This window comes from Plectrocnemia conspersa, unplaced genomic scaffold (genome assembly GCF_051122295.1).
Source record: "Plectrocnemia conspersa isolate PC_06_02 unplaced genomic scaffold, ASM5112229v1 ptg000011l, whole genome shotgun sequence".
NCBI classification, from domain to species: domain Eukaryota; kingdom Metazoa; phylum Arthropoda; class Insecta; order Trichoptera; family Polycentropodidae; genus Plectrocnemia; species Plectrocnemia conspersa.
Window position 1 is genome coordinate 23319285 of NW_028277175.1, and position 19226 is coordinate 23338510.

Here is a 19226-nt window from a genome sequence, read left to right on the forward strand (position 1 = left end):
TCAAACTAAGCCCATAGGTGTTAAGTCACAAACAACACGACCCACACAAGCTATTGCACAAATCACCAAAAAAAGAAAGATTACAGACCTTGTATGTAACGACATGCTAATGCAGAGTGCGTGTGTCTCAAACGGTAGCCTTAACAGTATTTTAAGTTCTTTTTTCGAAGGGACATAAGTGATGTGTCATGATTTAAGAACGAAACACTAAACTGCGCATTTTGTGATCATAAGTCGCCGGCAGGTTCATTAGGGTTGATTGCATTACACCTACCAGCCGGCAGAAGCATCGGAAACAACGGTATTTCAGTACTGGCAGAAGTACCTACTGCTTTGCTTTAGTGCAATTTTGACCATCAGAGCGGATGGTCTTCTCTTGGCTGCTTAACGGTATGTACCATTGCTATTACCGTTCCAGTGTGTATTAACTATTATACATATGTTGTACATTAATTAAACTGAAATAAAGATTCATTAGTTTTGAATTGTCTAAGCTAAAGTTCTGTAAATTATTATTTTAAGATTCTATTTTGATTTTTTATGTATTATATCAAGAGCAATTGGCTTGTTTAATTAATACTCAATATATATAACAATTTCAGAATTGGGTCATAAATGCTGCATTATTTTTTAACAAATGTTTTTGATTGATTATTCAGAAATTGCGGGCAATGTTCGATGTATAAATTATAATTTATTAACACGTTTTGATTGTGTTCTGGTGGTGTTTTGTTTTGTTGACCATTGAGTGACCCCTGACTAAGTATTCGTTAATGTTTCAGTTTTCTAAAGTTTTCATCAATTTATTAAAATATGTGATTTGTTGAGAATTGGTTAAAACAACTTTTGATGATTTCGAGTTTATCTAGTTTAAATATACAGTTGAATTTCTGTCTTTTTGTTAAATGATACGTGGGAAAAAAATGGTTAGTCATCATATTTTATTTTTCCTTTTATTTTTAATTGCAATTACGAATCAAGATATGCAAAAAAATATGCTTAGACATATACATTTTGGAATCCTATGAATAATGAGATGGCAAGATTTTTTTATTATTCTATTTAATTGTAGATAATTGCTGTGCTATATTTAAGCAAAATATATAAACGTATGATATATTATAGAATAGAACAGCGTTTCCCAAAGGAGGTTCAAAGAGGTAAAATTAACGGTTTCGCGAAAACAATACAAATTAACCGCTTCGCTAAAAATATTTGCATTGTTTTTTATTTATGACATTATTACATACAATTTTCGAAAAATATTTTTAGAGCACTGTTTTTCTATTTGTATGGAAATATTGCGATTAGCAAAAAAAATGTTGTGCATTCTAGTAATATCGCTTGATCTCGATAGCTTGTGTCAAATAGTGGCGGGGAGATATAAGACAATATTTTTAATAGATTTATACTATACAAAATTAAAAAGGACTACCTTATGCTTCATAAGATTCCCATGTCGTCTGGATGAAGTACCCTTACACGAACTAGCATGCTTTATCTCTTTCTTCGTTGCATGCGACACCCCTCCCACTTTTATTTATAGGGGATCGGCGTCAGTCCTGGATTGTTAAATAAATACATTTGATTAACCTACAATACCACTAAGTTTTTAATTTTGCGCAGAATTTCAAAGATCTTTTAAATAAATATAATTATTACAGTCATTATTAACTGTTTTTCTACTATTGTTGTTTACAAAAAAAAATATTTGTATTTATTATAAGAAAAGAGCATTATTATATAATAAAAATAAAATGGTAAATATATAGAATCCCAGGGAAACACCCCCACGGTGTATGGCTGAGAGGCAAATAGTAGTGGATTCTAATTAGAATGTATGAATGTATGTGATTTTGCATAATTTAAGTAAGTGTTTTTTACCGCGTAGCACAAATGTTTTGAAAAATAAATATTTGACAGTGTCATAATGTTTTGCATGTATTGTAAAACTGCCATTTTATTAAATGAAAAAACTAGATAAATTTATTGTCAGATAATAGCCATTTAAAAAAAGGTAACTCACTTCGTGTTAATATTAAAATGTTGTTACTACTATAATTATTATTATCGATATTATTTATTGAATACATATTAAAAGATGTTTTAAAAATTAAAACAAGAGAACAAATGAAATCTTAGACGCAAGGAGATAAACAATTTAACGGTATTGTTTTTACATCACCAAGTAAGCAGTATTGTATTAATAATTCTTAATCTCCATTGAAACCTGATAGGCGTTACAACGGGGCAAATCTGTACCCACTAGGTAAGTCAATCAGATATAATAAATTGCTACAAATATAGATGATATCTATTTAATTAATTAAAAAATATTATGTTTTTCATAATTTATAATCAATAGATGTCACTTTGTAGGTAGGACTATTTTTTAATAATAGTACATTTTTATAATTAAAAAATTGAGTTTGCTGCTGAAGCTCGAACCCGCGGCCTCTAGGTCACCAATCTACGTTTTTCCGACATTAATATTTTTTTATCTAAATATTACTCTGGATGTTTTGTTTTTACGCGTTTATTATTTGATTGTTAATATTTTCTAAGAATTACTTACCAAAGTTGAAATAGCGTAATTCGTAATGAGTTGACATTATATTTGAATATTTCCCAAATAATAATATTTACAGTTGCCCGAACGACGACGGCGGTCTGTGGACTCTTAAGATAAAACGCATAGACGTAGGAGTTAAACAATTTAATAGCAACAATTACTTAGTGATTTATATGGAACAATTCCAAGAAAGCAATATTAAGTCCAGTTTTACTTAATTACATATAATTATTACTATTTTTAAGCATTACTAAATAACGTAGTCCGTAATGTGGATTACTAATCCAGACCACGGGTTGGAGTCCTGCAGCGGATTCAAATTTTAATTAATAATAGTACGATACGAATGAAAAAACCGAACCCATCTGCACAGTTTGTAAGGAACTATATAAATAGTGTCACAATACATGTGGGGTATTGACTGCGTTACTCCATTGTAACCCATTGAGCTAGCGCTTGTCGTGTTATAGGGGAATATTGAAAAAAGTCTGAATTAACACGTTGATTTTTCGTATTCCAAGGTCATACGACGCACAAAGCTCCTGCAAATTCATGCATGGTACGAATATATGACATTACCTAACTTGTACATTGAACATTATTAAATACTTTTTAATCTTATGTTTTTAATTTTTGTCTTGAACATGACTTTGTTTGATTTTAACTTTTGTGTAAATCTAAAGATTAAAGTAACTTACTTGTCTTATTTTAATACAACTCGAAACAGGTATACATTGAGAGTAATATAATACAATATAGATAGTCCATTTATAATATTGGATTTTTTTTTTTTTTTGATTGAACTATTCACAAATATTTTTACGACAACTCCGTAACTAGTAATAACAGTGAATTGGATTTTTGAATATAATATCTATCTATTGATCTAGAATTTCAAGCATCTTAACCAGGAAGCAATTTGCAGTCTCCTCTATAGTCATCTTCTGCAGTTTATTTGCGATCGTTCAACTCAAAATCCATCTTTATCTATCTAGATATATTATATTCATTTACTGAGATTTAACGACCAATCATAACTATTAATTGTATAATTATACTACAATATATCAAGAGCGATTTTCCGAACGATTTTTTGCTTCGTTGGGTTCGATTATGCGTTTATACTTTTGCATTGCAAAATTATTTATAGGTTCAATAGCCTCATACCGTTGGGAATGCAAAAGTCATCACGTTCTGCGATTTGATGTGCTTTTTAATGGGAAGTGGTATCGAAGAAGCTTTTTTTTAATCACTAGAAAGATGTTCTTTTAGGTTGGTCATTATTCAAAATCTAATATCCTACCATTTATTTTAACAAAAAAACTAATAGCACAGTTTTGTGTTGATTAACCTTGATGATTTTCTTGACGCACTTTTTCTACGCATAATGGATCATCTTTTTGTGCGGTAATTGCAGCATCTAAGCACCACGAGATTATAATCATACAACCTTCTACGGACAAAGGTTTTGTTGTGGTTTTTGTTAAGATGTTCATGGGCAATAATTAAAACATTTATAAAATTAAAACGGTACGAATTTGATACTCTTGACTTATAACTCAATTACTGAGCTTAAGAAGAAGAAAAATAGTATAATTGCTGCGTTTCTACACGAAAGAGGCATAACTGTAATTAGGTGCTAATGAAAGTGGATAACAGATAAAAGAAACGCACACTTTATAATTATACAATAAACTAGTAAATTGACCCTTTGAATGAGAAAAGGGCATGAGTGTATCAATTTTATCAAACTTTATATAACAGTAAAAAATTATAAGCACGCTATGTAATTAATATAGTATGTAACTACTATAGATTTATTTAGAGCGACTAGATGATAGTCTCATGGTAACCATATATTTTACTATCTGCACCTCGTCGCTCTACTATGCACACTTATGTTAACTACCGTTATATTCTTTGTTCTGTGGTTACCATACAGTTGTTTTCGCCGCTGTTTTTTGGCGTTTATATACCATTTTTTTGGGTTTTAGATGTGTAATTATTTAATTTATTAGTAAATTATGAATGCAACTCTGAACATATTGTTGTATTTTATAAAAAAACGTATTATATGGACCATTAAGTATTATAATGTCTATTTACATAAATAATAATTAAATAATTAGTTAATAAATTTAGTAAATTGTAAAGCATCGATAAAAATTCTTTCACTTGCAATTTATTTCCTAGTAGCGCTGCATTTTTTGTTAATCGTTTTGCCACAAAAATAAGATAATTAGATTAATATGTAAAATAAACATTTATTTCAGCTGTAGTTTTTTCTTCTTTTTTATATCGTTGATTTTTAATTTATTTTCTGTGAAAACATTGTTTGTCAAAACTTTTGCTTTACAGATATTTAAAAAAATAATTATTATTTGCATTCTTATAGACGATTTTAATGGTACTTATTATCCAAAATATGATCTAAATTAAAAAAAAAATATTCAATATATATATTTATTTGAAATTTCGGGATTCATCGCAATTTTTGCTTACTTTCTTTTTATATTTCGGCTGCGATTCCCCAGCCATGGTCACGAATTATCCATAGATTGATTAAAGCGGTAACTAAAATTACTGTGTTTTTACTCATATCTAGCAAATAATAAAGAGTAAATATTTTACTAGTTAAAATCAATGCATGATATGCATATTATTTATTTTTTATGCATGTTGTTGAATATTTCTAATAGCATCTGTTCAGTTTTATTAATAAGAATCATTGTATGTTTTTTAAGTGTTTTAATGGCATATTAAGTGCACGAATGATTCTTTATGCTGTTTCTTCTTCGTTGGTGGTCCAATAGTCTATAGTGAATTGTGGGTCATGTGCATGCATTATGATCGATCCGTGGTGTCCACGGTAAGATGATTATCAATATCCGCATAAGAGCAACGATTAGAGCATAGCAAATATATTATTTATATAACAATAATGGGAAAAGCGCCGTGACCTAATCTAGTTTGACATTGCGAATTGTATTCTTCTCCTGTATCTTCTGTATAATATGACCACGAGATCATGCGTGAGTGCACTTCTTTCGAGTGAATAAACATCGTGGGATTGTAGTTACGATAAAATAGAAATGTCATTTTTTTATTTATTGTTTGATATAAAGAAAACATGAAACTGGCGAGAGATTTATTTGAACTTTAATATGGGCACAGAGAAAAGTATAAGATTATCTCCATCATTGTGTTTCATATAATTATATTATATTTTTATTTTATTTTGGGACACCTTCTATCCTGTATCTTGTGCCTATGCATCTGTTTTACCTCTCTAGTCACGGAATTGTATGTAGGGTTTAATAACTTCCGGGGTCGTGTGTAGGGTCTAAAAAGGTTCCATGTGCTTTGCACATAGAAATAGCAAACAGACATAATGTATGAGATAGAAATCAGCAAACCATCAAGAAAATCGGAGGATACCAATGTCCCCATTATTACTCAACTCTTGGAGCGGAACGTAAATATTTATTTTTATCTAATGAACATCGTATTAGACTATTCTGTGTATATTTGATCATGCCTGTTGAATTTCGGCAACTGTTTTCGCTACCTGCTGGTTCGGATACGATATTTGGGGTAACGTTCTAACGGTATAGGTGCACATTATTTTGTTATTTGCGCTGGAATTATAGATTCCGTTAATTGCTTTCAGCAAGAAGATGCATAATTTGTGTTCAATCGGTATGCATTCTGCTTGGGAACGTCGAAATTCGCTGTATGTATTTTATTAAATAACATGCATTTTTGTGGCAAAATTTAAGGCGGTGCAAATGCACCTGCCTCCCTCAAGTGACGTCCCTGACAAAGTGATACATAATCCTTGCTGACCCTTTAAGGAGGCCTCGTTCTGAAGAGGCAACTCGAAAAGCTGCTGTTTCGACTGAGGCCGTTGGAGGCCCTCTCCGGAGGATGCCTTAAATATGGCTGACTCTCTAGGCCTAACCTTGCTCCGTAGATTAAGCGTATAGGCTACAATATCAGGGGCTTCTATAAAGGATGCCTTAAATAGGTCGGATGCCTAAAAAGTCGAAAGCTCGGCATTGTGCCCTCTGCGATGAAGTCTTCAATGGGGTCAGCCGGGCAAGGACGAAAGCTTAACGAATGACGGCCCGTTACGATGTTGGCCTGCTAACAGGCCTTTAGTGCGGAGGAGGGCAACAAGACAAGGGCTAAAAATTCCTCGGAGTCAGGCCAGGAAAAAGTGCACTGTTTTCTCTGATTCAAGATCTAGAATAATTGTCTGGCGAGGCTCAAAAATATTTCTGGCGCCTGGTAAACAGAGAGGATATTTTGGAAGCACTTCTAATCAAAATATCAATTGATAAGCTTACGATTTCTATATTTTTTAGAAAGTCGTATATTTCTCAAAAAGTGTTTATTAAACTAATCTTTGTGTTTTTAAAAAAATCACTAGAAAGCAGTTCAAAATTAGTTACAAGAAAACGTCGTTTATATTGTTTAGCGAACGGTCGCCCTATTACAATTTAATTATTATATAACGACAACGACTATTCTTTCATTTTTAGATGTTGTCTAGAAAGACAGGTACTCCAAGGATATTCCCAGGCGCCATACCAAACGAGGGAATCGGTGATCATAGAAAATATAATGAATATTTATTTAAAAATCAAGTATGAGATTCGTGAAGTAGAGTAATAAAGATTTTTTAAAACATTTTATTATTTATCATAATTTATCGATTTCAGGGACCTACAAAAGTTTGGATAACTAGTTTGATACTGTGTTTTGCAATATGTGTCACAATTGTCTCCATAACCGTTTGGATAGTCAGCATAATGAGAGAAAAATCCACAAATAATAGCAACACACCGTTAGAAATGCAGTCGCCAATGGTTGGTATTACACGACGCGTGTAATCGAATAATAACATATCAAGAGTTCATCTGTGACAATATAAATTTTATCCAATTTACTGTCAACGAGTACCGTACATATCTAAGCTATTTTTTATTGATCTATACTAAATCTCACTCAATAGTCAGCTTAATTATATTTATACGATTTCATGTGGTAGATGTTCTACTTTTGCTATCTATTAAAATATATAAATTTTCTTTTTTCAATTGAATTGGATAATTTTAGTACATATGTTATATTACTTCCTGTTATTTTATAATTTCATTTAAAATTACCGGAAATATTCACCTGAATTTATATTTTCAGAAATTTAATGATCATTACGTCGAATCAGACTACACCAACTCTAACGATTTTCTCGAATACAAAAACACGAACAATGCAGTCGACAATGCATTACATATCGAAGACAAGAAAGAAGAACCGCCTCCTGTTGAAGAAACACATCAAAGGGACATGCAGCTCCAGAAAATGAACGAATCTTTAATCGAGCACATCAAGAACGAGACGTTCAAAGGAATCAACGCAGCTCTAGAGAGCATAGATCTGAAGAAAATAGTCTTTCATGCCGTCGGAAGTTTGACGAGCGCTGCTGTGGACAATCTGCGATTTTCTGATAAATCTGCAAACTTAGAAAAAGCTTTGAAAAGCACTGAAGATCCACCAAGGAAAACTAATAAAGCTGACGCAATGGCTTCATTGGCTAGCTTGCATGCTTTTGTCGTAACTGGAACGACTGACTTCGATAGGAAATTTAACGATAGTACTCAGATTTCCTCTCCTGATGATGTGATGGCTCAAGCTACTACCAAATTAGGCGATTTGTTGAACAAGGGCTATGATTTAAATAAAAAGAAAGATGAAGCAGTAGTTCAAGCTACTGCAAAGTTAGACGATTTGTTTAACAAAGGGTATGATTTGAAGAGAAAACAGGAAGACTTAAAAGATTTGGTGCAAGGCAATCCAGAAAAGACTTGGGTCCCTAAGGTGGATAAGAAAAAGGATAAGAATCCATATTCTAGTGAGTTTTAATAATAGTAATATATGTATCAATGCTGTTAAAAAAATTATTGTCACAGATGAAAAATTTGATGATATTTTAAGGTTACTTCAATATATTTGGAAGCGAATTTATAAACACCGATGAATCTTATGATAATCAAGATGATTACTTTTATTCTGATTCTGATGCTCAAGCCTTCTATTATGATTATGAAAGAATAACATGGGCTGGATACATTTTGGAGAAAATACAAGAATTGCACGATTGGATTACGACGGATTTTGAGGCTGATAAAGAGATAAGTAAAGTAGAAGAAAATGCTCCATTACCACAGGTATATATTTATGAATATGACTTTTGAATAATAATGATATTCAATCTCATATTTTATTGTTATAGATACTGAAAGCTTTGAACTACACAATAATCAAAGGAGATATCTCTATCTTGCTTTTAAAGCTTCGTGATATATATTATGCTGAAAATAACACTGATTTCGATCCTGAAAGAAGCAGGCAGATGCTCACAAACACTACTAGTGTTGTTTCCTTTGGTCTTCTGGCAGTTGATGTGATCGTTCTGAGAAATATGCAAATAATGGCTTGGGAAGATCGTGTAATTATTATATCTTTATAGTTTAATATTACATGCGTCAATTAATCGACTGATTTTTATTGTAGCAAATAAACGAGGTTGAAATGTTTAAAGATCCAGAAGTATTTGCCTTGAATGCAATTTTTATGGATCCCAGTAGGGTGAAGAATATATACGACGAAATACATTCAGATAAGGGTAGAGCAGAAAGGCACAAAGAAGAGTTAGTTCAGAAAAATTATCCCAAGAGTAGGAAAAGCCTACCTATAAACAAAGAAGACTTGGGATTAGATAATCAACCGACTTTCTTTGAAGATTTTGTGAAGTTCATTACTAGTACTTTCAGAGCAGTTATTCATTTGGGTCACGCTTTTAGGAATGCTAGGTTTGATACATATTTTAAATAAACTACACGTTCTACAATGTCTTTAAATATTTTATATCTTTAGAAGTCAAATACAAAATGAAAGGATTAGAAGCTTACTAATGTTTCCGATAAATGGTGGTATAGATAAAAATTCCGAATCGGCAGTTCCTTCTGATGCTTTGGAGTTGGATTGTTTGTGGACTTTATACTGTAAAAATCTGGATAAAGCAACGAGACTTGGAGGACCATATGGATTTCTGGCTAAGATGAATAGGTTAGATTAGTTGATACAAAATAATATATGTTTATTTTAATGAAACTATTTATATTTCAGCGTTGGGCTAAGGATGTTAATGGGAGTACTTCCTATTGATAAAATACTTGAGACTCTTATAGACGAAGCTTTGACTGAATCGAGAACACTAAACTGTGATAAGCTGTTTCCCAAGTATTATACATTTCATAATAATAATATTATTTTAAGATTAATTTATTGTAAAAATTATATTGTAACCATTTTAGATGTGATGGAAAAAATGCATCGAAAATTGTGCTGGATGAAATATTAAGATCGACTTCTGATAAAGAAAAGAATAGATAAGAGTAAAGTTTATGTAGATAATTAACATTATTATGTGCTATTGGTAAAGTGGAACGTAATAATTTAGACTGTGACCCACCTGTAAATTAAAGTAATAAATTATATTATATATTGTTTTATATAGTATTTTTGTAATGAATGTATGTAATATAAATAATTATATGTTCTGTTAAGCTCATTTGTGTGTTTTCTTTATTTGAAACATATTTATTTTTATGTTTGAATATAATATACTATGTTTAGAATATTAATTATTTTTTTGAAAACAAGTAGGTACATCAAAAACTATCGTATTCTACAGAACGATAAATCATACACTCCATTAAAAGAGACATTGGCTGAGTGATCTTGCGTTAAATGAAAACGAAATCCATTAATTACCCCATTAGGCATAGTGACACAGTAAGACGTAAAATCTTACATTATCGTTGAATGGTTAGTGATAAATGGCATGTGTCACATACATATATGGAAATTGTTTTAGATAGTTATAAAAGGCTTTCCGTCAGAACTTAAATCACAGATTATATTTTGACTTACACAATTGCATATCAAGTTTTGATCAGCCGGCGCGCCAACTAATTTACCGCTGGCCGACAACATCCGATTTCCGATTTGGCGACCTATAGACATTCTAACGCTGAATGCGCATTTACCTAGATTCACTAACTGAACCAAGACACTTTAGAGCAGTCCTTGAATTTATATGTGAAATTAGAGATACATTTGTATTGTTCTGACTTATTTGGAGTACGTCTAGTAAGACTTGTTTAATGTCTAAGATTATTAGACCAACTCACGCGGATGTTTCCTTCTTATTCCGTTGACGTTTGAGAAGCTTGGATGCAGAATGATCCTACCTATTGTAAATTATATAGCTAGAATAAATACAAGCACCAGAATTTTAATCGAGGAGAGAAGTTAAACGACATTTTTTTATATTTTAAATAACATGATATGAAACGTTCCAATTAGATTACCCTCTGAACCTTAGTAAGATACCACAACAAAAGTATAAATACACCATAGGGTAAAAGTTACTAAGATATTACCCGTATTTTTTTGGATTATAAGCAAGTGCTAAAAGTAAATATATATATAAATGAATAAATATATATATATATATTTATTTATTTATTTAGATGTTTGTTATGGCCAAAATTCGGCGGCATTCAGGTAACACTGATTCAACTGACTTTCTTCGTTTTTCGACGCCGACGGGCTCGTACACTGCGAGTGCGGCCCCCGCGACTTAATCACTTGTAAATAACACGTAAGTATTATTTATCGTCAATAAATATACTACTCTGTCTAATTGCCACTCGTTCGTTTTTGAAAGAAATGAGTTCATTATAAATTGAAATATTCTGATTAATACTCCCTAAAATATTCATCACATATCGCTGATTTTCATTTTAAAATTATATTCTTAATCATGTTAAAATCAAGTATAGCTCTTAGTAAACAATTAAAATTATGTATAAAATATATCTATACATGAACATACGATTTATTGTTTTAGGCCAAAAAATCTCAACTGACGCTTATGCGGACAAATGGCGCTTGAACCACCAAAATGGCATTTTTAATGTCAATTAAAACAGGTTTTAATCATTTTTCGGAATTTCGCCATTTTTATTTTATTTTATTATTATATAATTGCATAGTTTCAACCCAAATATTTTTTAGAACCAGGCGTTGAAAATGAAGATGAAACCTATAACTCTTCCACTGGGAAAATTAAGTGTGAACCTAAGGTGAAACATAATAATTTTATAAAATATAAAATGCTGGTTTCAAATATAAAACATTTATTATTTTATAGATTGAATATGACGAGTCAGTATATAATATTTGCGAAGATGATATTTACGTGCATGATGAATCCATGAATATAGGTAAGAATTGATATCAATAATGATAAATAAATCATCACTATGCTGTTACGTTGTTTTTACAAACGCAAGACACAAATTGTATTGAACATGAACAGGAACAAAGCTTCCACAGAAATTGTCTCATTCAGAATGACCGTCTAAATACCAGGCATCATAAACTTTAATGAAGTAATTTTATATTTTCAGAAAACCACGACGTTAAAGATATATTAGTTGCAAACGCTAGTGATGAAGACGTTTCACCTAAATCAAACGTTTGCTATACACCGAATCCTACTAATGTCCTTGAATGTTTTAAATGTCAAAAAACTTTTAAGGCTAGGCATTACCTTGCGTATCATATTAAGTATGTTCACTCTGCTTCATATAGCTTTGAGTGTAAAACTTGCCAAAAAGTATTTAAAAACAAGCATTGTCTCCGTAATCATATCAGATGCGTTCATTCTTCCGATTCTAATACCATCAAATGTGACACGTGTCCGAAAGTATTGAAAAATAAATATTCTCTAGATAAGCACATTAAAATTGTTCACAGTTTAGGTTCCGACGTTTTCAATTGTATCAATTGTTGTAAAGTATTTACAGCAAAAAAATATCTACACGAACATATTAGAAACGTTCACACTGTCGACAGGCACAAATGTGTCGAGTGTAAAGGATTATTTAAAACTAAAAATTCCCTTTCGAAGCATATCAGACATTTTCACTCTGCTTCTGAACACTTTGAATGCGAGAAGTGTAATAAAATATTTAAAATTAAAAAATTCCTGGATAAACATGTTATAAGAGATCATACTTCCAATAAGTTTAAATGCGATAAGTGTGATCAATTGTTTAAAAATAAATGTTCACTTTTAATGCACGTTAGAATTACTCACTCGACTCCTGACAATTTTACTTGTGGTGGGTGTCTAAAAGTGTTTGAAACTGAGGAAGTTCTTATAAATCATAAGTTAAGTGCCCACATTACTTCCTATGAATGTGATCAGTGTCAAAGAGCATTTAAAACTAAAAAGCTCCTTTTAGCGCATATTCTAAATATGTATACAGCTTCTTTCGACGTGGTGTGTGGAGAATGTCTAAAAGTATTTAAAAATAAACAATATCTTTTAAATCACATTAAAAATGTTCATACCACTATTTACTTTACATGTAACTCGTGTCGAAGCGAGTTTAAAACTAAGACTTATCTTTTACGTCATATTAAAAGTATGCATAATACTCGTGAGCCATGAATATACATATTAAAATTATATTTGTATGTACATACTAGGTTACTATCAGATCCAGATTAAAAGCGTTTTATCAGTAGACAACGATAAGCACAACATAATTTGTAAAAGTTTGGATGATAAAATAAGTACCTATAATGCCTTTCCAAATGATTTTTAAGCCAATTTATAATAATTGCTCGATATATCTTGCATTAAACTTAAAAATTTTATTAAGATTGTACAAAAAATGTCTAATATTTTAAAATTAATAATTACGTATGTGATTGGATATTCTTTTTTGTGTATAATATAACTTATAGCAAAAATTTGTTTGTTTATTTTTAATTTACAATTCTGATTAACTCTTTCTTATTTTTAATTAATGTGATTCTATGGTTAAAGCGTATGATAATAGCTAATGTATTATACATAAGAGTGACCAGATCCCACATTGAAAACTGTCCCCTAAAGTGTCCCACATTTAAAACTTATTCTATGATACACTAACATATATTGAAAGTGATAATTTAACTAGGTATTATTGAATATTGAATACCCACCATTTTTGGAAGAGAGTGGTTGGACAAAGCAATATTACTTAAATTCGGTGTTGATAGCTTTTATAAAAAATGTATCCAATATTTAGAACTCCGCTCATCTCACTATTAAATTGAATATACATTAAATGTATTAAGTAGGTTAGTCTTAAAAACAACGATCTTAATTGGGAAACTGTGGAAACAATTTTTGAACATGTTTTTTTCAAAATTTTGTGATAAATTAGATTTATTTAATGCTGACAATAAGGAAAGAGATGATGAAAGATGGACAGAAATATTTTAATCACTTTGAAAAGAATATAATACCATTTAAAAATATATAGAAAGTGATTTATTAAATTGCACTGTGGGAGCCTATTTATTTATTTTATTATAATCAAAACTAGGCGGTACTCTGGTAAAACTTAACGTGACGGTGGCAGAGGGCAACACATTCTTTGGCTGACTACGACGGGGTTTGAAGTACGACGGTGCCTCGTCCGTCGGACACTCATAGCATCGTTTTAATATGTAATATAAATAATTATAAACTTTTAATACTGCAGTAGCCCAATCTGTATTGTCTAATTGCCATCCGTCACCGTCCGTCCACCAAAGTACTATGCTTGCCAGACACGAGTGGTTCAACAGAACGCATTTTTTCAGTAGAGAATAAAATTTGGACCACAGAAAAGACACAGTTGGACTTTGAAAGCAAATATCGGATTATTTAAAAAAATCGTAATTCAGAAAAGTATTTATAAGTAAATGTGTGATATTTGTATATGTGTTAACATTAGTTTAAATTTGTCAGGATTAATTTCTTATGTGTGTTGTTTCATGTTTTATTATAATATTTTTCTATTTATGAAATAAATTAAATTTAAACAAATAAATGTTTACTTTTTATTACTTAGAAATATTTGTGCTTTGCGGGGGCGAAAAATTTTCAGCTATGCTGCTGGATGAACATCCCGTATTCCATTATATAACATTTAATCATGCACTATAGCAGTGAAAATCACGCTATCCACTTTTTATACAAAACGCACAGACACTGCTCACAATCGTATTGTAAGAGTTGACAACCAGTTGCTGTGATGTAACACATATTTTATTTTGTGCGAAATAGACTGAAATATTTATTTTATAGCCAGATGTGACACAGGAAAATCCTTGAAATGAGCATTGCCGCTTCAACAAGAACAAGCGAGACAACGAATTTTCTTACGCGCATGTTTCGCTTCTTTCTCGCATACATCTGTATACATAGACAATGCATTCACAAAATTATTGCAGTACGAATTTTTGACGTATCAGTTAACAGCAATCTGTTTTTGGATTCGGTACTCACAATTTTTCATAGTGGCTTTTTAAAAATTGAAAATGAACTATCAATTTTCTTCTACATCATTAAAAAGTGATAGTATTGTTGAAAAGAAAACTGACTTCCATCTTAACCATGATTTTATTTTAAATTTTTATGTTTTAAATGTAATCAATTGTATTTTAAAATATGTAAATTTTCTCTAAATATATTTTCTATGTACGTAAATTTATATCTGTTTTATGTATGAAATTTGAATCACTATATAACAAAAATATTTTATTAGTTTTTTAAATGTTTTTAATTGCTATTTTTTAATAATACATCATACGTGTAAAATTGTCATTGATCTCTTCTAAGCTCTTCAAATTATGCCACTTCGCTACAGTTTCCCGATAATAACCGTTATTGCAGCGCAGGTAGAAACAAAAACAACACACAATCGTATTTTCGTGCGACGTATACGACTTTATTCTTGTGACTGGGTTCTAGCACGCGCGAATGTATGTGTGTAAAAATTTGGATAGTGTGACGTTCACTGCACTATAGTAAGAGCATATTGATAATTTATTTATCATAATCTTAAAAACTTGTCTTTATGGTTATGATAAATAGTAAATACAAATATGTGTCTGTAGTACTTCGTCGTCGTAGTCTCCCAGTATATAATTATCTCTTTGTAAGTAAGACAGTTGGCTACGGGAGGTGACGGGTTGGCAATTAGACACAGGTTGAGCTGCTGACGTAGTATTTTATTTTAGATTTGAAGTTACGTGTTGTTTATTATTTATATACGATGCGCGGGGCCCGCACCGGCGTGCGAGCGTGCCAGAGTCCCCAAGAGAAGAATTCCGTCACGTCAGTGTTACTAAAGTGCCGCCAAGTCTTGGCCATAATAAAACCTAAATATATATATGTGACCCCCCTACAACAGTATAAAGAACCCACCAGAAATGCTTACAATTCATTCTAGAGATGGCATCCAACATTCGATATTCGATATTTCTTTCACGATTCACTATACTTGGTTAGCCCGCGAGGAAATTATTATCTACCGACTGACCCAGAAGAAGGGGCGCCAGTCCACCACACGCTGGAGGCCCGTCACAATCAGTGTGAGAGAGCAAAATTAACTCTTTTCGAAGAGCTGAGACTTTTGGGGGTAGGCAGCATAACAATAAAATTGGTTAGGAACAAAACAATCGATAAAAGTATGTTAAATTGTACTTTTTATAAGTATTAAAATATTTTTACGATTGTTTAATTCAGATTTAAGGTGAAAAAAATATTTTCGTAATAGTTTTATTTATCTACAATATATACAAAAACTTAAATATATAAGTAAAGGTACATATGTGGACGGCTGATTGTTTGATTTGGACCAAAATGTTTCGTTGACAGTTGTATATTAATGACAGTTCTTCTTAAATCGATATAATGTTACTTTTTAAGTCAATTGATATAGGTTTGATTTTAATTGTGTAGAATTAACTTCGTTAATATAAAATTGCGAATATATTACACATTTTTATAGAACAAACATAAAACATTTAACTCTTTTTTTAAAATTAAATGTGAACTTTAGTAGAAAATAACAAAAAATAAAACGATAGAAACATCTTTTTGCTTTATTTTTTAGATTAAATACACATATACAGAATATAGCAACAACGACGAGGATATAAGCTGTAAAATAGAAGACTTAATAGAGATAGGTAAGAAAATTACATACACATTATTTATCTATAATAAAAAATATTTTTTTCTATTTTCAGAAAACTATGCCGTTAAAGATATCATGGTGATAAGATAATTCGTTTATCAATTTTAATTTTACTGCAGATATGTTTAACTGTAAACGTTCAAAGTGTGGAAAAACATTTAAAACTAGAAGAAACCTGTTTCAACATGTAAAAGTGGTTCATCCTACTTCTAATGCCTTTCAATGTGACAATTGTCAAAAAGCGTTTAAAGCCAGAAATAACCTGTTACATCATATTAAAAATGTCCACACAACTTGTAACTTTGAATGTGACCAATGTCGAAAAGCATTTAAGACCAAACATTCTCTTTATAAGCACATTGTATATGTTCATGCTACTGTTTCTGACAATTTTGAATGTGTCTTGTGTCGAAAAGTGTTTCAAATTAAAAAATCCTTACAGGAACATATACGGAAAATTCACACTATAAATGAGTGTAAATGCGACAAGTGTCATAGATTATTTAAAAATAAATGTTACCTTTCGAAACATAATGAACGTTTTCATTCTACTGCAATAAACTTTGGATGTAATGAGTGTTCAAAAATATTCAAAACTAATGAACAACTTTTAAGGCACAAAAGGTTTGCTCACGCTACTTCTTATGAATGTGATCATTGTCGGAAAGTGTTTAAATCAAATAAGGTCCTCCTAATGCATTTTCAAAATATGCACACTATTTCTGATGAGTTGGAATGTGAAGATTGTTTAAAAGTATTTAAAAATAAACACTACCTTTTAAATCATATTAGAAATGTTCACACTGATTATGACTACCAATGTGACATATGTCAAAAGATATTTAGAACTAAGGATTACCTTTCACGTCATATTAAAAGTGTTCATAATATGCGCGACTTTGAATGTGACAATTGTCTTAAAACATTTAAATCTAAATATATTCTTTCAAAGCATATTATAAGATTTCACCCTGTTTCTAAAGTTTTGAAATGTAACAATTGTTTTAAGGCATTCAAAACTAAAAAATACCTTTTAAAACATATACAAAATATTCATACTTCTTCTCACTTTAAATGTAGCATTTGCTTGAATGTTTTTGAACATAAATATCAACTTTCACATCATAATGTAACTTTTCATGATACTTTTTATAGCTTTGAATGTGACAAATGTGGAAAAACATTCAAAAGTAAGGGAGTGCTTACTAGACATGTGCTTTTATGTAGTCATCATCTTCAGATGAATCAATAAGTTTTTAACTCATGTCTAAATAATGAAGTAACAAGTAGACAATGTTAGATGACCCAAAAATCTGAATTAAAAATATTTTATATCAATGTACATTTATAAAGATTTGTATATTTTCTAACCTTGGTTATAAGTGTACTCTAGTTATTCTAAAAATATTGCTCAAGAGGAAAATGTCAACGCAATCAAGTCAGTCATACTGAATATTTTTCCAAGCTATTTTTAAAGGAAGAAAAATAAAAGTTGTAATGTAAACATTATGGTGGTGGTGTGAGAGGTGTTATCATATACTGCCAGTAATACATTCTTAGATAAAACAGTGTATGTAATTGCATCATGGCGATTGTTAATATTTATTTTTAAATAAATTTAATTCAAAAGCATTCCATTATTTTAATATATATGTTCATGGTTGTTTTGAAAAAAATATGAAATATAGTGTTTAATGAAATTTTATGTGGTGGAGAAAAGGATTCTTATACAATTAAGAAAATTATTTATTGATGTATTTTAGCTTCTAACAGAAAAAATTGTATTGCTGCGATGCTATGCTGCTCGGAAGAAGGCTATGTTTGTGGCCCTAGTTCAGTTGAACTAGATGTTGATTTCTAGCTTGTGAACAATTCACGTGTGCGAACGTTTGCGTAATGTGAGATATGCAAACGATGTTAGTATTTTTAGTTTATAGTTGTCATCAGATTTTTTAGTTATTTAATGCCAAGGTATTTTTTGTCTATTCACATGTTTTTAGGACGACCTTAATTTTACCAATTAAAATTCGCGCAATTAAGATTTTAACGCGATATTTTTTATATTTATAGTATACCCCCCAATAACACGGTAAATTGGGTACGCGTTATTTGGATACCCGTTACTTTATGTGTGAGCGAGCCAAAGTTAGGATATCTTACACCCGCCTGATTTGTACGTAGGTATTGCAAAAAATTGTATGAGTATTTTCTATTCAATGTGTTATTATTTCGATTTTCTGATTATTTCCAAATGCATTTTCTGGCCAAATTCAAGGGGAAACAAATGCCCCCTCCTGCCTCTCTTTCCAATTGATGTCACTGTAAAGTAAAATAATTTTACACCAAGACAGTATGTATCCCTTAATTACAAGTTAATGCTTGGCGACGGATGGTAACGGGTAGTAATCAAGACGCAGACTGAGCCGCTGCAGTAATATTTTATTGAGATATATGAAGTTACATGTTAGATTACATCGGCAGCGGCCGTGCGA

The 19226-nt window shown here is 30.9% G+C and overlaps 2 protein-coding genes across 5 annotated transcripts; both read left to right on the forward strand.

Annotated features, from left to right (window-relative positions):
- Window positions 1-261: 261 nt before the first annotated feature.
- LOC148230036 (uncharacterized) lies at window positions 262-10211 on the forward strand. The gene is made up of 10 exons (XM_088196452.1): window positions 262-390; window positions 7117-7221; window positions 7297-7443; window positions 7775-8489; window positions 8573-8805; window positions 8871-9086; window positions 9152-9450; window positions 9515-9706; window positions 9767-9880; window positions 9955-10211. The coding sequence occupies exons 2-10, from the start codon at window positions 7117-7119 to the stop codon at window positions 10031-10033; spliced, it is 2100 nt and encodes a 699-aa protein (XP_088052578.1). The 5' UTR covers window positions 262-390; the 3' UTR covers window positions 10034-10211.
- A 958-nt stretch (window positions 10212-11169) lies between these two features.
- Window positions 11170-18366, forward strand: LOC148230037 (uncharacterized). 4 transcript variants are annotated; one of them, XM_088197530.1, is made up of 6 exons: window positions 11170-11306; window positions 11556-11637; window positions 11723-11790; window positions 11859-11931; window positions 16651-16726; window positions 16787-18366. In XM_088197530.1, the coding sequence occupies exons 2-5, from the start codon at window positions 11610-11612 to the stop codon at window positions 16653-16655; spliced, it is 174 nt and encodes a 57-aa protein (XP_088053656.1). In that variant the 5' UTR covers window positions 11170-11306; window positions 11556-11609; the 3' UTR covers window positions 16656-16726; window positions 16787-18366. The 4 variants fall into 4 exon arrangements, with proteins under 4 accessions (XP_088053656.1, XP_088053653.1, XP_088053654.1 ...); XM_088197527.1 differs by lacking the exons at window positions 16651-16726; window positions 16787-18366 and adding an exon at window positions 12118-13471 and having other exon boundaries at window positions 11187-11306; XM_088197528.1 differs by lacking the exons at window positions 11170-11306; window positions 11556-11637 and having other exon boundaries at window positions 11733-11790.
- Window positions 18367-19226: the final 860 nt, after the last annotated feature.